General features: G+C 44.6%; 1 protein-coding gene across 1 annotated transcript in view; it reads left to right on the forward strand.

Moving 5' to 3' along the window:
* LOC137428961 (uncharacterized) overlaps positions 1–23,580 on the forward strand; it is a 110,069-nt gene that overhangs the window by 50,144 nt on the left and 36,345 nt on the right. The window contains exons 5-6 of the mRNA XM_068118881.2: positions 10,758–11,069; positions 18,160–18,300. Of these exons, the coding sequence (XP_067974982.2) occupies positions 10,758–11,069; positions 18,160–18,300 (453 nt within the window). The remainder of the gene's footprint in view (positions 1–10,757; positions 11,070–18,159; positions 18,301–23,580) is intronic.

Raw genomic sequence — 23,580 nt, forward strand, 5'->3', positions numbered from 1 at the left:
GATTGTTGGGTCAACAATCCAAGATGGCCACCACATGTTAAATTACCCTTGTTTCTGGTTGTGTTGCAGGTAGAATTTTGAATGACAGATCTAAACTTACATATTGAAGGTCAAGGATTTCATTTTTAAAGATACTAGTGCACCAGCTCACTATGGGAATGGAAAAAAGGGTCATTCCTCTTTGGGGTACATAGATTACAGTCGATTTTTGGTCGGGTCTCAAGAATACGAGGTGTGTTCATTTACCAAGTTTCTTGTGGAGAGATCGCCAAGTGGTTTAAGCATTCGAGCAAGCACTCCATTCAAAACCGTTAAGGAACAGCTGGCTTGGCAAGTGCTACCTAGTTGATTGGTAAAGGAACACAACCCGAGCTTCTCCCTTTCAGTTTCGTATGAAACAGCACGATCGAGTTTCAAAAGTTCGCTACGAAAAACGCCACGGTAGCGACAGAAAGGGCCATGTTATTAACGCAACATTTGTAGGTTATATAGAGTACAGTAGATCTTCGCTCAGTTCTGTAAGTAAACCTTACTTCAAGGATGTCGGGATTCCTCCAAATTTCTTAATTTAGTGTTACAAACAGCATTAGCGACTGTTTAAAAAGCAAATCATACGTGTTTGTGGTTTATAATATTTTTTACTTCCTGTAGAAGCCGTTGCTCACACGGAAGCGCCATTATAATGATAAGCTACTTATACACGTTATCGCTGCAGGAAAAACGACTTGGGGAAGTGGGACATTATTAGTATTAATATTGTTTTGTAATAACATTAACAATATGCGATTATCATTAATTTTGTTATTAAAAGCGTCTTTGGAAAAACACCACGTTAAATGTTCTTCTTTGGACAAACGGCACGATAAAGCTAATTTAATATGGATATACACCTCAACATGCAACGCCATTGACGGCAATGGAGGGGAAAACCTGCTCGGGGAGAAAACCCCCTTGGGGAGGGGGGCAAATGAATGTGCTACAACCTTCATTATGTAACCCTTGGTCATCCTGTCAAGTTTGGTTGAGATTAGATAAGTAACGACGAAATGTATGGGCGTCAGAAATTCATCAGACAGACGGACAGACACAAATGGCGTATTTTAGTATGATAAAGTTGATTGACTCAATGTGTTTGGTAAAAATCAAAATTTGTATACAAAATGGTGTCCAATATGCTGCCAAAACGTATGAAAAACTCGGTTCTGCTCACCTGGCACCTTTAACCTGCAATTGCTTGCATGGAGTCTGTGATTCAAATTGTCTTTTAACATAATTTCAGCATTTAGACAAAAGGGTGGCAATTTCAAAATAGTTATAACCATCATTGTTCTGTTCCTGAATGAAAATCCGACTCAGGAAAATATAGGAAATATGACATATCCATGGATTCTACTGAGAGGTGTTGATTTCCTATAATTTCATGTTAATACTGTTGTGGATCTCGAGCTCGTCGACGTACTGAAGGGGGTTAAGCCCTGCTCTCCCTCGAGCTTCGGGTTCACGAGGCCGCCATCCACACTACACTCGTGGGGGGCAGATTGCTTAGCAATTCCAGCCGCCGAACCCACAGCTAACGCGTGGAAGGGTTAACGGTCACGACCCGAGTACCTTTGACACATGCAGCCGTGAGAACGGGGACTGAACCTCGCACGAGTCACGCTGGTATTGAACGCCTGAGCGGTTTGTGCGTCGCGTAACTCGTGCCATTAACACTATGGAACCCGATCGAGCGGTTTTAATTAGTGCAATGCTAGGTCAATGGTGAAAAGATGATGACGGCCAGGTTGGAAACAAACCACAGGATTTATTCACAAATGTACAATATTCAGAGAAAAGGGACACAGCGAAGAATCTTAACGGCCTTACTTACGTACCCAGACAAGGGCCCTCAGACTCGTTCGGGGAAGGGGAGGAAGAGGGGAATGCGCACAAAGCGCGGCCGCTTGGTGCAGTTCACCTGGACGGACTCGTTTGGCGGATACCCCTAAGGATGTTCACGGCAGGGGCGTTGATCACAGTCGTGCACGTAACAGGAATCCGAGGAGCGTATCTCAAGGTCAGCGAGGCAGAGCGCATGTGCAGGGAGTCCAGGCAGAGAGGTCGTCAGGGCAGAGAGAGCGTTCAGAGTCCCGGGCCAGAGAGAGAGAGAACGGGGGTCCGGGCCGGGTTTTATAGCCCCCCCCCCCCCCGGAGCCCCACTCGGATGTTCCACAGGCCTACACTGGCCGCCGGGGGTCACGTGTTGTGACAGCCCCTTATTGGTCGCCCTCGGCCACTCCCTTCAGCCTCCATTGGCTGTAACGTACTGGCCAATCCCTTTAGCTCTCATTGGCTATAACTTACTGGCCATTCCCTTTAGCTCCCATTGGCTGTTCCCTGCTTACCGGCCACACCCTCCAGCTCCTCCCTCAGGCCTGCTAGACTTGTGCTAGGCCCATGACATGGCACTTCAGGCTGCAATGAGGTCTACCATTACTCTACCTGCCTCAAGGCATACTAACACTGGGAAGGAGACTATACTTCACATTTAATAAGAAATAACGAACTATGCGAGGCTACATGTTGTGGTGTAACTAACTATGGGGGGGTTGCCTTTATTCCCAAAACTGCAACAATACGATTAATGGCCGCAATGAATAAATAAAAACACACACGGACACTCACCATCGCTTCTCCTTTCATCAAGAGATGTAAAAATCCAGTATAATTTCTCTTGTGGCCCCGGAACCAAACAAACAATGTATTTATAACAACTCACACAGTTCCCGTAGGTACAACTTCCCACTCTCTCTTAACATGATTAATAGTAAATGTCATCGTTTTAAACTTACATTGCACATTCAAAAGCTCCAGATATGTCCTTCCCATTGGTGTTGAGAAACATCTATTACAGATAAACAGTCCACTCACTGGGATCCGTTGGGAGGTTTGTATAGCAAATGCTTGTCCACTCGGGCCTTGCAATGGTCCACATGGTCGTGAGTTTGCAATACCAACAGCTTCCCATTTGGCAAGCTGATCAAGTTCTCGAAGTCTTTCGTTGTGCAGAGGCATAGTCTTTTCTCTCAGGTACTTTTTTTTTTTTTTTGTATACAAGATCGAGGCTCGTGAAAGAGCTAACATTAATCACACAAAACGTCAAACCGACACATAAAACACAAAATATGGCGAGCGGTAGACAAGATGGGGAGAGAGGGGAAGGACACAAACACAACATTTGAGAGCAGGGACATCGAGAGAACTGTGGGAGGGAGAGGGCTTGGGGGGAGGTGGGAGAGGTATAAAACACATGGACACTGCAAGGACTTCCAGGAAAGAAGTTGGAATTTCGAAAAAAGTGTATCTGGGGTGAATTACCGGGGGTAGAAAAGATCAAGGTTTTGGATGGGGGTAGATAAGAGATGGTGGTGAACAGCTGTTTTAAAGACCTGGAGGGAGGAGTGGGATTGAAGGGAGTGGGAGAGTTTGTTCCAGAGGCGGGAGAAAAGGGGAATGAAAGAGTGAAGGTGAGCAGAAAGCCTAGATTTTGGCAGTTTAACCACAAGAGGGTTGCTGGCAGATCTTGTGCGACCTGTCGGAATATTTGGGTGACAGAGCACAGAGAGAGCTGGGGGAGCAAGGCCGGAGAGGAGTCGGTAGAAGACAGAAAGACCACCAACCTGCCTGCGGTGAGTGAGTGAAAGGCCCTCGGAGTTAGCTTCATTGCAGGAGATTACAATGATTCTGAAAGCTTTGGCTTCAACAGCATGAAGTCGAGCTAGGTGTGAGGCAGGAGCACCGGCCCAGAGGGGGGAACAGTATTCCATTGAGCTGTGGATGAAAGCCTTGCATGTGGTGAGGAGCTCAGGTGTGCCAAGGAAGGACTTCGCACGACGGAGGATGCCCAGTCGGCGACTGGCTTTGGAGGCCAGCTTGGAAATTTGGTTTTCCCAAGAAAGATCATGGCAGATAGTGAGACCCAAAAGCTTGAGCGACAGAACTTCTTGGAGAGGATTGTTGAGAAAGTAGATGGGAGGGTTTTCCAGTCGGTCTTTTCGGCGAGACATAGTAAGAGTGTGAGATTTGTCAGGATTGAAAGACATGTTCCACTTGTTTGACCAGTCTGTGATTTTGTCCAGGTCTGCAGAGAGTGAGGAGACTGCAGGCTGGTGATCTGAGGGATGAGGAATGGAGCGGCAGAGAGTGGAGTCATCAGCAAAGAGATAGAAAGGATTTTCCAGAGAGTCGGAGAGATCATTGATGAAGACCACAAAAAGCACAGGGCCCAGAACACTACCTTGGGAAACTCCAGCCAGAACAGGAAGGGGCGATGAGAGAAATCCATTCAGGGCCACACGTTGACTACGACCAGAGAGGAAGTCCGCAAGCCAAGCGTGGAGATTTCCATGGATACCATAGGAGAAGAGTTTGATGAGCAGAGCTGGGTGCCAGACCGTATCGAAGGCACGTGATATGTTGAGGGAGACAGCTCTGATTTCCTGTTTGGCATTGAGGACCTCCATCCATTGTTGAGACAGCAGAAGCAACATGTCCAGAGTAGTTTCCAATATTCTAGGTCTATTCCAATATATTTTCAGCCTTACTTTCATAAAGAAGCAACTCACAAACTTTGAAGCTTTGTGAGCCATTTTAAATAAAAAAAATAATTATCTCTGACACAATATACTGTTACGGAACCCGGGTTCCGGGTTTTCCACGAGGGGGACTTCTCGGACTCCTCCCGAACTCAGGCCCTGCAGACTGCCACACCACGTATAAGTCCGTGGCCCGTCGGGTTTGCAAGCAACTATGGACGACCAGACACTTATCAAGAAACAGTGTATGGTGGCCAATCAACTACTTCCATCACCTGTTGACTGTGGTTGTGGCTCATGACAGATAATGTGTGGAAAGCACGCCGAGTGACCAGGGAAAGTGTCTGTTCAATATGTTCAACTGACAACATGCAACTGTATTTCACAGGCTACCAGTGCCGAACAAGTTGGTGTGCTTGTGCTAGTGAGGCCTCCGCTGCACTCAAAGCTGTGGTTGTGATCAACGGTGCAAAAATTCAAATGATGAGGATTAAAAATTGAAGTCTTCATACAGTCACGTGAAAAAGTAAGTACACCCCATGTAAAGTTTTGACTTTTTCAACATTTCAACATACAGCTATTTGATCTTCATTTCAACAATATTGAGAGATAAAGGTTATATAATATAACAAATATCATGAAACATTTACATTTTGTAGTCCATTGTATAATTTATATAAACATAAATGCAAATTTCGCATGTGGAAAAAGTAAGTACACCCCTACATTTATCACGACTTCAAATACCTAAAATTAGAATCAGGTGCACCAGCTCAGGTGCAAATGATAAGAACATCGTTAGAGAGGATCTTGGAGGAACCTGTCTTATTTAAACCTCAGACATTTAGTTTGGTTTGCTCTTTGTTGTTGAAGTGGGATGGGATGGCAACAGAACATCCCAAATCCATCCCAAACATCCCATCCCAAACAACAACATCCCAAATGAAATGGGATGGCAACATAGAGAGTAACCCAGTTTTAGGACCGGCAGAGAAGATAACTGAGAAGGAAGTTGAGGAAGCGATAAAAGCAATGAAGAGTGGAAAAGCGGGAGGGCCGACGGGAGTTGTGGGAGATATGTTGAAGGCAGCAGGAAGTTGGGGTGTGAAGAGAATGACAGAGATCTGTAATCTGGTGGTGAAAGAAGGCCGCATTCCAGTGGATTGGGAGCTGAGTACCCTCGTCCCTCTATACAAGGGGAAAGGTGACCCTCTGGAGTGTGGCTCGTACCGAGCGATAAAGTTATTGGAGCATGGAATGAAGGTATTGGAAAGGGTGTTGGAGAGGAGGATAAGGAAGAAAGTGAAGATCGACGAAATGCAGTTCGGATTTATGCCAGGAAGAGGAACGACAGATGCGCTTTTCATTGTGAGGCAGTTGCAGGAGAAGTACATGGATAAGAGGAAGAAGTTGTTTTTGGGGTTTCTTGATCTGGAGAAAGCATTCGATAGGGTTCCATGCAAAGTATTGACATGGGCATTGAGGAAGTTAGGAGTGGAGGAATGGTTGATCAGAGTAGTGATGGCAATGTACAAAAGAGCGCGCACAGCTGTAAGGACGAAGGACGGGAACAGTGGTGAGTTTGAGGTGAAGGTGGGAGTGCATCAGGGGTCGGTACTAAGTCCACTACTATTTGTAACTGTGATGGAGGTGCTGGCTCAGAACGTAAAGGAGGGTTTACCGTGGGAGTTGTTGTATGCAGATGATCTGGTGTTGATTGCGGAAAGTATGGATGGACTGAAGGAAAAGATGAACAAGTGGAAGGAATGTATGGAGACAAAAGGTCTGAAGGTGAATATCGGAAAGACAAAGGTGATGGCAAGTGGTAAAGCATGTGGTGAGGTGGAAAGAACTGGGAAGTGGCCGTGTGCTGTGTGCAGGAAGGGTGTCGGAGTGAACTCCATTCAATGTACAATGTGTGCTGAGTGGGTTCATCAAAAATGTAGTGGTCTGAGAGGGTCATTTACCAGTGTGGCAGCTACATTCAAATGTAAGGTGTGCACAGAGGGAGCTGCAGATGGAGGAAATGTTGAGTTGGATCTTGGAGACGGCGTGAAGCTGGAAGGTGTGAAAACATTTTGCTACCTCGGAGACATGCTGAATGGAGAAGGTGGATCAGACTCGGCAACGGTTGCTCGAGTGAGATGTGCATGGAAGAAGTTTCGGGAACTGAGTGGCGTGCTGATGAGGAGGAGAGTGTCGCTGAAGCTGAAGGGAAAGGTGTATGCTGCATGTGTGAGAAGTGTTTTGATTTATGGGAGCGAGACATGGGTAATGAACGTAGAGCAGCAACGAAGGCTGGAAAGGGTGGAAATTCGAATGGTTCGATGGATGTGTGGAGTATCGTTGAGAGAGAGGAAGACAAATGATGAATTGCGAAAGATGATGGGAATATTGCCTGTGATTGATGCTGTGAAGAGGAACAGGTTGAGATGGTTTGGTCATGTATTGAGGAAGGATGAAAGTGACTGGTTGAGGAGAGTGATGGAAGTTAATGTAGAAGGAAGTAGAGGGCGGGGAAGACCGAGAAAGACTTGGCTAAAGATGGTGGAAGAAGAAATGCGGGCAAGGGGGTTAACAAGGAGAGATGCAGAAAATAGGGCAAAATGGAGAAGATTGTCATGGGGACCGCAAGGCTAACCCCCGCTCTAGCAGGGAAAATGGCCTTAAAATGCATGTTGTTGTTGTTGTTGTTTGTTGTTGAAGTGTGCGGCGTCAGCATGCCTAGATCAAAATAGCTCTCTGAGGTCTTCAGAAAGAAGGTTATAGATGCCTACGAGTCTGGGAAAGGATTTATAAAGATCTCCAAACAATTTGAAATCAATCATTCGACTGTCCGGAAGATCATCTACAAGTGGAGAAGATTCCAAACAACTGCCAACTTGTTCAGGCCAGGCCACCCCAGCAAGTTCAGCCCGAGAGCAGACAGCAAGATGCTGAAAGAAGTCTCGAAGAACCCCAGAATGTCATCATGGGACCTACAGGTAGCTCTTGCCACTGTTGATGGCAAAGTGCACGAGTCTACCATTAGAAAGAGGCTGCAAAAATTTGATCTACATGGGAGCTGTGCCAGGAGGAAACCTTTGCTGTCCAGAAAGAACATCAGGGCAAGACTAAAGTTTGTCAATGAACACCGAGGCAAAGACCAGCACTTCTGGAACAATGTGCCCTGGACAGATGAGTCAAAGGTAGAGCTATTTGGCCACAGTACCAGAAGACATGTTTGGTGAAAACCAAAGACAGCATTTGACCACAAGAACCTGATACCAACTGTAAAGCATGGTGGTGGAAATATGGTTTGGGGCAGCTTTGCTGCATCAGGGCCTGGGCAGCTCACCATCATATAATCCACTATGAATTCTTCATTGTACCAGAGGGTGCTTGAGGATAATGTGAGGCCATCTGTCGGAAAGTTGAAGCTCAACCGAAGGTGGACCTTGCAACATGACAATGACCCTAAACATACCAGTAAATCCACCAAGGAATGGCTGAAAAGAAAGAAATGGAGGGTTCTGGAATGACCAAGTCAAAGCCCGGATCTAAATCCCATCGAGATGTGGTGGGGGGATTTAAAACGAGCTTTGCATGCAAGAAACCCCTCAAACATCGCACAGCTGAAATAATTCTGCATGGAGGAGTGGGCAAAAATTTCTCCCAGTCGATGTCAGAGACTGGTAGACAGTTAAAAGAAACGCCTACTTGACGTTGTTTCTGCCAAAGGGGGCAAAACCACCTATTAGAGCCAAGGGTGTACTTACTTTTTCCACATGCGAAATTTGCATTTATGTTTATTTAAATTATACAATGGACTACAAAATGTAAATGTTTCATGATATTTGTTATGTTATATCATGTTTATCTATCAATATTGTTGAAATGAAGATCAAATAGCTGTATGTTGAAATATGTTGAAAAAGTCAAAACTTTACATGGGGTGTACTTACTTTTTCACATGACTGTATGTTTAGAGTTTGCAATTGTGTTGTCAATAAATTAAATACTTGAGCCTGGTGTTGGCGTCGCGGTTAGGGTGCCGGCTCGGGATCCTAGGATCCTGGATTTGAATCCCGGTCGATTGCTGAATTAATACCAGGGGGGTTGACTCAGCCTGTCATCCTTCTGAGGTTCGCAAATTGAGTACTAGTGAACCATGTGTGTCGCAAGAGGCGACTTACAGGGTTGGTGGCAGGAGGCAGGAAGGGCATCCGGCCATAAAACATTGCTTCAAAAAGGGGACCACGGTGCCCCAAAAAGGCCGACCCCTGCTCTGCGGGGAAAAATGGCGTCTAGAGGTGGTTCATTTTTTTCATTTCTTGGCATCAATTATACTGGGTTGGATTCCTAACTCGATATTCAACCCAAAATATAAACACATATATGAGTGATTTTATGTTTGGCAGCCATATTGGACACCATTTTGTATCCTGTTTTAGCATTTTTCCTCGTCTATTGCCTATCGAATATGTATATATATATATATATATATATATATATATATATATATATATATATATATATATAAATAATGGAATCCCTGACCTCAAATATGTGGGTTTACAATTGTCATTCAATATTACTAGGGCATGCCCGTACGTGGGTGCCCGTTCCTTGCCAAAAAAAAAAAAAAACGCTACCCGTACGCTCTACCCCGCCCGTACGCCCGTACGCCCGTAAACAAAAAAAACAACGCTCTTCGCTTCCGCCCTTCGCTCTGACTGAATTGGGAGAAATAATGCGCATAAGAAATCGAGAAATTATTATTTTCTCCGGAAGAAATCGAATTACGAACCGTAATGGCGCACGCGCTCGGCTCGGCTCGCTCTCACATCGGCCACGCCTACGCAACAACGCGTTCTGTGATTGGCTGCTGGAAGTGCAGTCTTCACTGTCCGGAAGGTCGCATATCGCAGTTACGATGAATCGCAAATTAGTTTTAATTAGTTTTAAAACATAGTTGAACGCCAACATAGTTTGCCAACGTGAAATAAATGAATACGCTCTCAAATGTGCCGTCCGAGGCAGAGTCTGTTCGCCACGTTCGGCACACGTGATAGCTCGCTGCTCTCTGATTGGTTGAATCGTTTTTTGGACATAGCTCGGTAACTACTTCTCCGATTAATATGAAACCTTGAAAAGGCACATCCTCGGGTCCCCAGCAATATACCTGGCAAGTTTCAAGTATATCGGACCGGTAGTTGTCGAGAAACAGCGGTCACAGACAAACATACATACATACATACATACATACATACATACATACAAACATACACACAGAGATTACTGGAATTATAGATAGATACCGAGATACAAACAGAGCTACGGGTGATTTTGTGTTCAGCAGTCATCTTGGACGTCAAGTTGGATTTTTGACCCAACAATCGAATTTTGGTGGTGGCAACAAGGTCTTTTAGTAAACTGTATAGTATAAAGAATTGAGGGTACCACGTTGTCATCTTCTAATCATTAGATTTAGCAGAAGTCACATATTCCAAGGTTTCCTTTCAGTCTGCCAGGCCTACCTTCCACATTGATGAGGATTAATGCAAGTTCCATAGCAACTCCAAATACTATAATTGAGTACAGGAACGGCGGCGATTCATTCAGGTTCGATTACTTTGGTAAAGAGCAACCAAAAAGTATTTTTCACGAAAGTAAATCTGAGATGGCTGGGGAAATAAAAACATTGAAATCGAAGTGGTAATAAGTAAAGATGAGTGTTGATAAAGCTTAGAAGGGCAATGCCAATTATGGTGGTGGCAATGGAGGCCCATATTCGTGAAGAAGCCTCACAGTTTATCAGGATGAGTCGTGAACACTTATTTGGCTGAGAACAAATCCTGGACACGTCGCCATTCTGTCACCACGACTGGAAATTTCCGCTGTATTCAGGACTTTATTCACACATTCAGGACTTGATTGAATTCTGTCATTGTGACTCCATCCATTTGCCACTCTTTCTTTCTTTATACACACTTGAGCAACTGCTTACATATTCTTTGTTGTTTTCACACACTCTTCTTTCTACCCTTCATTATTTCTAACCTCTCTTTTTCCTCTGTTTTTACACTACATTTTTGGGCTATTTATTATCTCTTGCTCTTCACTGCTTTGTCCTTGTCTTTCCACCCTGCCTTTCCAGCTCCCTCTCCCCTACCTTTTTTCTCCTTTTTTCCCACACCTCAGATTCTCAGCATCTTCATCGCCATCCTAATCTTTGCCAGCCTCAGCTATCGTCCGCCAACTCAAGATTTTCAACCTCTGACTCACCCCTTGGCTGTGTCACGACCTCGAACAACTTCAGAAATTACAAGCAAGGAGAGTTCCAAGTCCTGCACTGGTTGTCTGGCTTGGTTTAGAGCTCATAAACAAGTCAAGAGGTCGGATTTCAAGTGCACCTGTGAATTCGTCAAGCCTTTTACAGTCTTGGGCTTCCGCCTCTGGGCCTTTGGTGTTCCATTGGCTCTTTGTGGCTACTTTGTTCCCTACGTTCACCTGGTAATTTAATATTTCATATACGCAGCATTGAAAAGCAAAAGGTAAATGCTGCTTGTATAAATGTTGTTAGAAGATGCCACTAATGCCTCATGTCCACTCACTGGTTCGCACTGACTTTGGTGCTGGCCATGGAGTACAGGCATATGAAACTCTGCGTAGCCTCAGGGCTCACGGAAGGCTGTGTAGCCTCCTGATATTTGGGCAATGTAGACTTGTGTGTCACTGATAGAGCTTTCGCCATGTAAGCGAGAGGCCCTGGTTTTGACTCCCGCATTGTCACAGATTTAAAAAAATATTTTCTCTATGCATAAAATTATTCCCATTTATTTTGAAGAAAAAAAATCCCACCCATGTCCGAAGGAAGCAGTTCAGTTTGGCATTTTAATATGAAATAGGCAAAGCCTGGTGTTGGCTTAGCGGTTAGGGTGCCGGCTTGGGATCCGAGGATGCTGGGTTCGAATCCCGGTCAATCGCTGAATTAACGCCAGGGGGGTTGACTCAGCCTGTCGTCCTTCCGAGGTCGGCAAATTGAGTACCAGCTTGCTGGGATGAATGATCACGGTGTGTACCCGGATTTAGAATAGGTACACCGTATCCCTGCGCATCGTAAGAGGCGACCAATGGTTGGCGTCAGGAAGGGCATCCGGCCATAAAAAAAAACATTGCCTCAAACAGGGAACCATGATTGTCATGGAGCCCGCAAGGCTAACCCCTGCTCTAGCGGGGAAAATGGCCTTTAAAAAAACAAAAAAACGATCATTCAAAGCCTAGAAACGAGCAAAACCCATTAGAATTACCCTTTATAACCCTTTAGGTTTCCCCTTTAGAACGCTATCGAATTACCCTTTAGAACCCATTAGAATTAAGCATGGTGGGTTGGAAAAGTTACTATACATTTTTGACGAACAGATAGAAGGAAGCAAATAGCCAAATATTGAAGTTGCTTCACCGCTGAAAAATTGCACCCATGTCTGAAGGAAGCGGTTCAGTTTGGAATTTTTAATATGAATTAGGCAAAGCCTAGAATTGAACGGAACCCATTCGAATAACCCTTTAGAATGATTCTTTAGAACCCTCTCGAATTACACTTTAGAATTAAACACGGTGGGTTAGAAAGGTTCTTCTTCTTCATTGGAGATGGACGGACGGATGGAAGGAAGGACACTGACAAATATTGAAGCGCCTTCACTCCTTAAACATTATGATGGTAAAAAATATATTGTCATGAAAGTAGCAGCCCAAACACAACACAACCACACCCAATGGCCACCGCTGAGTTGCTGGAGCCTCAACTCTAAAGATGGCCGAACTTACATTTTCTGCACAGGTCCCTGCGCTGAGCATTTGCTGCAGGCCTGTGAACTGGTTATTTCCTCACCATTTATCAAATAAAGTTACACTACTTTACTTCTCCAGGGAACCCAAGTTATCCAGAATGTTTGTGCAAAATCATGGTGGCAACCTAGGCAAGCTGTTTATGAAGACATAGTTTGTAAACACATTGACCTTGTAAACCACCATTGTAAATAAATGACAATGGCACTTTCATATACTATGTTTAGTTGCAAATGTATTTGAATATGGAAGGGCCCACACAACCATGGCTATGTTTTCAGGATGTTATAAGGAGCTGTACACAAAATTAGTGACTTTTTTGGACAGTCTTTTGACACCAACCCTCCTCATGTGATTCTTGGTGAAGCTTTGCCTGACCCCCAGGGCCCCGATGTCACCTTTTAAAAATTAGATTCATACAGCGGCATGAAGAAGTAAATGTGTTTTATTTTCCAGATGTAGGGCACCCCTTTATATGAACTTTTCTAGAGCATTACTAGGTTCCTCCTAAGAACACGAGGGTAGTGCAGCATGCACACAATATATTTTTTGAATATCCCTTTTCTATTGTTTGGCATTTTCTACAAGTATTGGAATGTCCCTTCTTTTCTATAGTTAGCCACATAGCATATAAAGGGGCCTTTTCTATGGCCCTGGAATTTTTCCCAAGAATATGAGATATTGTTACGTTTCTGCGGGTGGATGGAGGAATCCCATAATAAAGGTAGAACTATAATTATAGCATGGACCCTGGACACGGCGTAGGAGACATCTCAATCTACTAAGTAGGAAAATTGTCGCTTAAGATTGTTTATGTATCTTCAAACGAGGGGTGAAGTGGTGATAACTAGTTAGGGATTAAGGCTAGTTTCCCCAGTATGTGGTTTCTCTTTGTCGCTTTCCCTACGTTTTTACATTTACAAGGCCGGCCATAAAAACCTCCGTTACAACAACAACAATAACAACAACCGACCCGGAAAGCCAGGCAGAGCCGGTCGGCAACTAAACCCCACCTCCAAAAGATCATAACCGGCAGGCCACGCCCCGAGCTTCGTCATTGGTCGAGCAGACATGGGGGATTCGATGGAGCTCGGCCATCGGACAGTGTGATATCAGGAGAGAAGCTTCGAGCAAGAGGAAGAAGAGCGTGTCTCTTGGCTCTTTCTCGGTCGTTCTCTGGTGATATTCTCGAGGAGGAGGGGGCGCCATTTTTCTCTGTTTGTGTGCTGAGGTAGTTTTTGGTGTGCACTTTTGAGAGCAAGGAGCTCTTAGCTGTGGTGGTGGCTATTGAAGGAGGTTTTGGAGACTGCTGGGCCCGTGGTGGACTGAAGGCCGTGCCGTTTGGGGGAGGGACTGAGAGAGAGCAAAAGAGGGCCGTTTTCACAGCTCGCTCGATGGCTGAGTGCGCGTCACTGTCATCCGCCGGCGCCATTTTGGCCGCTCCGGCGTGGGAGGCATTTGGACCGGACCATCGCCATCACCTTTACAAATGAACTCGTTGGGACCAGCTAAGTGGCTGCATGATATCAAAAAAAGAACATTTCTTTTACTTTATCATTCCCCTGTGTGTTTGTTTTTGTGTCTGATGGAGGATCCTCAAAGTAGGAATTGCAATTGGTTTACTTCAACATTTATTTCGTCTTGCATTTATTTTTATAAAATAATTATTGTGGAATTTTTCATTTGTTGTGTTCGTTTATTTGTTGTGGCTTCGGGAATAAACCTGTGTGCTTTCGTACAGGTAAGCAATTCGCTGCCTTCCATCCCACGCGTGCCATAAAAATAACCGGCAAGAATTCAGAGTTCGCCTCAGGAGTAAAAACGATTGGTCATTCGTCACCCAGTGGTCTTAATCGCTGGGTGACATGCCAATAAATATATACCTGGTGTTGGGTTAACGATTAAGGTGGCTGGCTTGAGATCTCAGGGTCCTGAGTTCAAGAACCCTGTCTCTTGCTGTTGAATTAACACCAGGTGGGTTGACTCAGCCTGTCATCCTTCCGAGGTCGGAAAATTGAGTACCAGCTTACTGGGATGAATGAGCCACTCCAGTATCCTGCGTCAGAGTGGTGACCCATCCAGGATTGTGCCCAATAGCCTAGAAACTGCTTCGGCAGCCCTATGCATCATAACGATGCAAAAAGGAGTGGTCATAAATATGTATATATTGTTACGTTTGTGGGGGTAGAGGACGAATTGCCACAATGGAGATAGAAATGTATGGATTAGCATGGACCGTATGACGTGTAGAAGACATCTCGATGTACATAAGCAGGGAACCCGTGAGCTTTAGGTTGTTTATGTGTCACCACACGGAGGGTGGTTTTGTGTTAGTTAAATAGGGCTTAAGGATAATTCCCAGTATGTACTTGCCTCCTGTGATTTTCCCTTGTGATTTTTTACATCCACTCGGCCAGCCAGGCAATCGCTCCATTAAACCCGAGAACCCACATAATGCCGACAAAGACCCGGACATTACGATCGGATAATAAACCCCGCCACACCAACCGACGAAGGAACCAGGCCACACACCCAGAGTGGGATGAAGGGTGTGGAAACTATCGTGGCTGGCAGATCATGCGTCGAGCTTCGTCATTCGCCGAGCCCGACCATGGAACGATGGGTGGAACGCGGCGATTTGTCATATGACGTCAGAGAGCTGGAAGGTTCGGGGAGAAGTAAAGAGGAAGAATCAGTCTCTCTCTCGCTCTCTCTCTCTCTCTCTGGTACTGGCTTCGCGGCGGGTGGTCGCCGTTCTCGTGTGCGTTCGGAGCTTTGTGGAGCCCTTGCAGTGTTGGAGCCATGGGTGTTGTTGGCTATGGAGCTGTGCGGAGGAGTTGGAAGCCACATCTCGCTTGGTGGTGGAGGCAAGGAGGGGCCAGTTGGCTGCTTTCGTCATGCCTGGGCGTTTTCGTCTTGCAGTTTTAGCGCCATTGCTGGAGCGTTTTCCCACGAGGATGGCTGGATGGACTGCCGCGACCATCATGCTCCCTGGCGCATTTTTGTGACGCAAAGCAAATTGCCGGCACTATAAAAAGGGAACATTTCTTTTCTTTTACCTTTCCCCAGTGTGTCATTTTTATTTTTATTGGTTTATTCATTTTTATTGGTTTACAATTATTTCATTACCATTATTTGTTACATTTCATTTCTTGTATTGTTGACTTTCCTTGTCTCGTTTCTGTGTTTGTGGGTTTGAGGAATAAACCCTGTAGTGGCCGACTGAGGAAAGCACCCTGGTTTTCTTCGCCCGCGCCAAAAAAGTACCGGCAAGTTTTGAACTGCTGCCTCAGAGTGAACTGTTCAGCTATCCGTCCAAGGATGGTTTTCATCGGCCACAGACTCGACAATATATATATTTTCATATACAATAACTTTGTCTCTGCTATTTGATGGCACCATTGTGTATAGAGCAGCTTTTGCCGTTATTTTAACCTGCAAAATGGATCAAAACCCCACAAATTATGAACCGAATATATGTAGGCCTGGCTTTACTAAGATACAGTGCATTCAGAAAGTATTCAGACCCCTTCACTTTTTTCACATTTTGTTATGTTGCAGCCTTATGCTGAAATCGATTAAATTCATTTTTTTCCTCATCAATCTTCACTCAATACCCCAAAATGACAAAGAGAAAACAGGATTTTAGAAAGTTTTGGAAATTTATTAAAAAGAAAACACTGAAATATCACATTGACATAAGTATTCATACCCTTTGTTATGACACTTGAAATTTAGCTCAGGTGCCTCCCATTTCTCTTGATCATCTTTGAGATGTTTCTACACCTTGATCGGAGTCCACCTGTGGTAAATTCAATTGATTGGACATGATTTGGAAAGGCACACACCTGTCTACATAAGGTATCACAGCTGACAATGCATATCAGAGCAAAAACCAAGCCATGAGGTCGAAGGAACTGCCTGCAGAGCGCAGAGACAGGATTGCATTGAGGCACAGATCTGGGGAAGCCTACAAATAGATTTCTGCTGCATTGAAGGTTCTCAAGAGCACAGTGGCCTCCATAATTCTTAAATGGAAGAAGTTTGGAACAACCACGACTCTTCCTAGAGCTGGCCGCCCGGCCAAACTGAGCAATCGGGGGAGAAGGGCCTTGGTAAGCGAGGTGATCAAGAACCCGATGGTCACTCTGGCTGGGCTCCAGAGATCCTGTGTGGAGATGGGAGAAACTTCCAGAAGGACAACCATCACTGCAACACTCCACCGATTTGGGCTTTATGGCAGAGTGGCCAGACGGAAGCCAAACAGTTCAATCTTGGTTTCATCAGACCACAGAATCTTGTTTCTCACAGTCTGAGAGTCCTTTAGGTGCTTTTCTGCAAACTCCAAGTGGGCTTTCATGTGTCTTTCACTGAGGAGAGACTTCCGTCTGGCCACTCTGCCATAAAGCCCAGATCGGTGGAGTGTTGCAGTGATGGTTGTCCTTCTGGAAGTTTCTCCCATCTCCACACAGGATCTCTGGAGCTCAGCCAGAGTGACCATCGGGTTCTTGGTCACCTCTCTTACCAAGGCCCTTCTCCCCCGATTGCTCAGTTTGGCCGGGCGGCCAGCTCGAGGAAGAGTCCTGGTTCCAAACTTCTTCCATTTGAGAATTATGGAGACCACTGTGCTCTTGGGGACCTTCAATGCAACAGAATTTTTTTTGTAGGCTTCCCCAAATCTGTGCCTCGACACAATCCTGTCTCTGAGCTCTGCAGGCAGTTCCTTCGACCTCATGGCTTGGTTTTTGCTCTGATATGCATTGTCAGTTGTGAGACCTTATATCGACAGGTTGTGTGCCTTACCAAATCATGTCCAATCAATTGAATTTATCACAGGTGGACTCCAATCAAGGTGTAGAAACATCTCAAAGATCAAGAGAAATGGGAGGCACCTGAGCTAAATTTCAAGTGTCATAGCAAAGGGTATGAATACTTATGTCAATGTGATATTTAAGTTTTTTTCTCTTTAATAAATTTGTAAAACTTTCTGAAATGCTGTTTTCTCTTTGTCATTATGGGGTATTGAGTGGAGATTGATGAGGGAAAAATTGAATTTCAACGATTTCAGCACAAAGCAACATAACAAAATGTGAAAAAAGTGAAGGGGTCTGAATACTTTCTGAATGCACTGTACATCATAATCCATTTGATATTGAACAAGGGTGAAGGTTATTTTGGTGTGTTGGTGTGGAAAACATACACACCGAAACCTTATTTATCCATTCAGTGTTCAATGTGATTTGTTCCCCATCTCTTCAAGCAGTCTGGACATTGCTCGCAATGTTATTTCCTAGCAGGTGATTAAACTCAGTGGTTACTCCCCAAGTGATGGCGTAAAAAACTTACAAAACAATACAATTCAAAAGTCGAAAGTTTTAAAAAGACATATCCACACAGTCTGAAGAATTCCTTGCTGGGTTTTTTTTTTCTACAAGCATCCCAACTGTAACACTATTCCAAATTCCTCCCTTGCTCACTATCTCCTTCGCCCTTCCAATAACAATCCCCCTCAAATTCCTCAGACACAACAGATCAAAGCATTTCTGATCGAATGTACGTAATACGTAAATGGCTGGAAATGCACACGTGCTCTCAAATGTGATAACTTCATTGTGGCAATTTAGATGAGAAAAAAAACGTGTGTGCCAAAATTATTGGGTAACTTGGATGGTGATAAAGGGGAAAAAGCTGGGGGTTTTTTTTGGTACGTGCTTGCCCTCAAATTTATCTAACTATATCTCATTGTTTATCCCAGATGAAGTTTGTCTCTGAAAGGTTTCCCAAGGCAAACGGTGAAATTCTTTTGGTCTGCTTGGGAGTAACATCCGGGGTTGGACGTCTAGCCTGTGGACATGTAGCAGACTGGCTGCCTGGAACAAGTAAAGTCTATTTACAGGTTTGTCTGCATAGCCAACTTGTTGCTGATTGATATTGCGATGTGGGTTTTTCACATCTGTATTTTCCCTAGTTCTAAATCAGGAGCACAGCATTGGGATAACTTTTATTTTGGTATTCGAGATGAAAATGTAACTAATTCAACTTGATGTATGTGGATTTTCCCTGAGACAAATACTTGGAAAAACTTTGTGATGCAACAATTCAAAATCAACAGATTATCAAGAGCTTATAAAGATGGCCATATACCCTTTCACATTCCCATGTCTATAATGATGTGCCAAGTTCATATCTTTGACCTGCAAGATATATCTGCAGAAGCACCACGAATGATTAAAAAATTGTTTAAAATGTCTGTTCTCCACAAACATAGATAATACATATACATATACATACATATATATACATATATATATATATATATATATATATATATATATATATATATATATATATATATATATATATATATATGTATATATATATATATATATATATATATATATATATATATGTATATATATATTCTCTCTAATACATATATATATATATATATATATATATATATATATATATATATATATATATATATATGTATATATATATATATATATATATGTATATATATATATATATATGTATATATATATGTATATATATATATATGTATATATATATATATATATGTATATATATATATATATATATATATATATATATATATATATATATATATATATATATATATACATTACTGGTGTGTACCCCGGTTTAGAATAGGTGCACCGTATCCCTGCGTGTTGTAACAGTCGACTAAAAGGGTTGGCATCAGGAAGGGCATCCGGCCATAAAACATTGCCTCAAAAAGGGAACCATCACAATTACAATTACATATGGGCAGGGTACAGCCCGAAGTACCCCGTGGGGGACCTCACTCCCTCTCGTCAAAACTCAAGGTGGGGAACCCGATCGAAGCAAGGGTGGAAATCATTCCATTTATGACGACGAAACGTCTGATACCCAACATCAACGTGGAGATCGGTTTCTGAGGTTTGGGACATGGAACGTAGGGACAATGACAGGGAGATCAGGAGAAGTGGTGGAAGTATTGGTCAGAAGAAGAGTGGACATATGTTGTGTGCAGGAGACGAGATGGAAGGGAAGTGGTGTGAGAATGGTGAAGGGTAGGCAGGGACAGAAATACAAGTTTGTGTGGCAAGGGTGCCCAGAAGGCGTGCATGGTGTTGGTGTCCTGTTTTCTGAGGAGTTTGTAGACAGTGTGGTGAGTGTGACTAGAGCAGTGGTTCTTAACCTTTTTAAAGGCGCCAAACCCTAACGAAACCCACCGAACACTCGCGGAACCCCTCAAGTTTGACCAAAAAATTAAGAAGAATTGCATCTTAATGCGTTTTCTGTTCTTCTTTTCGGGAGGCGATCTGGGAAATGCGTGGTTTTGTTTTGGCAATGGCCACCCTCAAATCATTTTCGCATGCAAGCCTGCTCCTTTGCTTTGTTTTAATGTCCACCAGTTTCGAAAACGCATGCTCGCAGAGATACGTTGTAACGAACGGCGTGAGGATCTCAAGGGCAATTTTAGCGATGTGAGGATACCCTTCCATTTGGCGGCACCAAAACGTTGAGAGCATTGTTGTGCCGAAGAGTTGTTGTTGAGTCTGGCTCTGCTGAAGTTCGATGAGGTCGTCGAGGTATTGGTCGTTGACATCTGCCGTTGCAACATCGAAAGTAAACGGCTGCCGCACCCATGCTGGGTATTGCTCTTGGTCGGGGAAGTAGCCGTCGAATGGCTTTTCCAGCTCATCCAAGTGAGTGGCAATCGCTTGCTTCAGCTCCCCCGGTACAGCAGTGCCTCCAACTTCAGACTCATCTTCGATCTCGCTCACGCACTCGTCCAGTAGCGAAAAGTTCACGAAGTTGTCGTTCTCTGTTCGCCGCCTCCACAACGGTAACTTCTTTCGGAAAGCGCTCAGCTTTTCTTCAGATTCGATGACATTCACTCCACCGCCCTGCATCTGGCAATTGAGATGATTGAGTGCGTCGAAGATGTCAGCCAAGTACGCCAAGGCGAGGATGAACTCTGACGCTTGGAAGTGCGTTGCATGGCAATGCTGGTGTTCACGCAAAAACAGGGCTAATTCTACACGCAAGGCAAAAACACGGCTCACTACCTTCCCTCGTGATAACCATCGAACGTTAGAGTGGTAGAGAGGGACTTCGAATTCAGAGCCGATTTCATTGCACAGCTCTTTGAAGATGCGATGATTCAGAGCACGGCTTCGCACGTAATTCACAGTTTCAACGACGATTTTCAGAACATTGGCCAGTTTTGGAGGCAGCGTTTTTTGATGCCAGCGCGTGTCTGTGCAGGACGCAGTGCGTGACGATGATGTGTGGTGCATCGGCCTTCACCAGCGCTCCAAAACCGGAGTTGCATCCCAGCATGGCTGGAGCTCTGTCCGAGCAAACTGCCGACACCATGTTCCACGAGAGGCCGTTGCTTCTGAAGAAGTCGTCCACAAGCTTCTTCATGTCAGCTGCCTTCATCGTTGTTGTGAGAGGCTTGCAGAACAGAAAGTCTTCCTTGATCTCGTCTCCTTTGACATAACACACAAATAAGATTAGCTGGCTCAAATTCGAAACGTCGGTGGTCTCGTCGAGTTGAAGGCTGAATTTCGTCGGGCTCGCGACTAAATGTGCAACTACCTGGGCGAGGATGTCGTCGCTCATGTCGTCGATTCTGCATCTGATGGTGTCATTTGAGAGTGGAACGAGAGACAACTTGTTTTCAGCAGCTTTTCCCAGCATGATGTTGGCCATCTTCAACGCGGCCGGTTTGATGATTGTCTCGCCAACGGTGTGTGGTTTGCCCTGCTTTGCGATCAGGTACGCAACTTCATACGACGTGGTGAGGATCGGTTTGTCATTTGGAACGAAGCCGAGAGTGGGCAAGGTAGCACTTGCATCGAATCGGACTCTCTTCAATTTGAATTCATCCAGCATTGCGTCTTTGTACTGCCCCTCGCCGTGCAGTTTTTTGAAGTGTTCCCATAGTTTTCCTGGTGCTAGGCTGGAGTTGCTCAACTTGACATTGCAAAGCATGCATTGAGGACGCTGACTTCTGTCACATTCTGTCAAACACGTGAACCCGTACCGCACGTAATCCTTCAAACACGTGAACCCGTGCCGCACAACCGGAAAATCGACACTTCCTTTTTTTGCTCGACATACTGCAAAAAAAAAGAAAAAAATAACGAACTGATCTTAATTGAGTTCGGGCAAATAATTGTATGACAAAAATAAAAAAAGGAACATGCTTAAATATAATCAGTGCCCCTCTGATAACTGAGAAATTTTAACGAAGAAAACATAACTTCAAAGTCCTCAACACCAAACAGGAAATTAGAGCTGTCTCCCTTGACATTTCACGTGCCTTCGATACGGTCTGGCACCCTGCTCTGCTCACCAAACTCTCCTCCTTTGGTATCCATGGAAATCTCCATGCATGGCTGGCAGACTTCCTCTCTGGTCGTAGTCAACGTGTGGCCCTGAATGGGTTTCTCTCATCTCCTCTTCCTGTTCAGGCTGGAGTTCCCCAAGGTAGTGTTCTGGGCCCTGTGCTTTTTCTGGTCTTCATAAATGATCTCTCTGACTCTCTTGAAAATCCTCTCTATCTCTTTGCTGATGACTCTACTCTCTGTCGCTCCATTCCTCATCCCTCAGATCGGCAGTCTGCAGCCTCCTCACTCTCTGCAGACCTGGACAAAATCACAGACTGGTCAAACAAGTGGAACATGTCTTTCAATCCTGACAAATCTCACACTCTTACAATGTCTCTCCGAAAGGACCGAATGGACAACCCTCCCATCTACTTTCTCAACAATCCTCTCCAAGAAGTTCTGTCGCTCAAGCTTTTGGGTCTCACTATCTGCCATGATCTTTCTTGGGAAAACCACATTTCCAAGCTGGCCTCCAAAGCCAGTCGCCGACTGGGCATCCTCCGCCGTGCGAAGTCCTTCCTTGGCACACCTGAGCTCCTCACCACATACAAGGCTTTCATCCGCAGCTCAATGGAATACTGTTCCCCCCTCTGGGCTGGTGCTCCTGCCTCACACCTTGCTCGGCTTCACGCTGTTGAGGCCAAAGCTTTCAGAATCATTGGAATCTCCTGCGATGTAGTCAACACCGAGGGCCTTTCACTCACTCACCGCAGGCAGGTTGGTGGTCTTTCTGTCTTCTACCGACTCCTCTCCGGCCTTGCTCCCCCAGCTCTCTCTGTGCTCTGTCCCCCCAATATTCCTTCAGGTCGCACAAGATCTGCCTGCAACCCTCTTATGGTTAAACTGCCAAAGTCTAGGCTCTCTGCTCACCTTCACTCTTTCATTCCCCTTTTCTCCCGCCTCTGGAACAAACTCCCCCACTCCCTTCAATCCCACTCCTCCCTCCAGGTCTTTAAAACAGCTGTTCACCACCATCTCTTATCTTCCCCCATCGAGAACCTTGATCTTTTCTACCCCCGGTAATTCACCCCAGAGTCCTTGCAGTGTTCATATGTTTTATTCCTCTCCCACCTCCCCCCAAGTCCTCCCGATGTCCCTGCTCTCAAATGTTGTGTTTGTGTCCTTCCCCCTCTTCCCCCTCTCTTTTGTGTCCTTCCCCCTCTCTCCCCATCTTGTCTGCCGCTCCCCTTGTTTTTTGTGTTTTGTGTGTCGGTTTGTCTTTTTGTGTGATTAATGTTAGCTCTTTCACGAGCCTCGATCTTGTATACAAAAAAAAAACAAAAAAAAAAAACTTATAGTTACGATGACGGGATTTATTATCTACTCAACTCTATGTCACCTCAAATCCCATCATAATGTTACATAGAAAACTGTGAATTGATAGTTTTGAATTGCGACCAAAGGAGTTATATCACCTCCACCTAATTTTCTGAGTAATTCAATCATATTTTATAATCACCAACCACTTTTGACTTTAATATAACTGAACCCGCCCTGCATATCCACAAACATTTCCAACTTACTTTTCAATTAATCAGGTAACTCCAAAGTAAGGCGCGACCAATGACGCACGGCACATGGCAAGCTAATCGAGGCTATTCACTGGAATTTCCGAACACCTGCAAAGTCCAAAATCCAGTAAGTAAGTAAGCAAGTAAGCACCATCAACAGAATAATTAGCAAGTTGCTCATTGATTCAACTTACTACAGTCAGTGTGAAACAACTTATCTTAAACACAGACCAGAGAACCCATGAATGGGATGGG

The sequence above is a fragment of the Myxine glutinosa genome, chromosome 6 (assembly GCF_964187855.1).
Source record: "Myxine glutinosa chromosome 6, kmMyxGlut1.1, whole genome shotgun sequence".
NCBI classification, from domain to species: Eukaryota; Metazoa; Chordata; class Myxini; order Myxiniformes; family Myxinidae; genus Myxine; species Myxine glutinosa.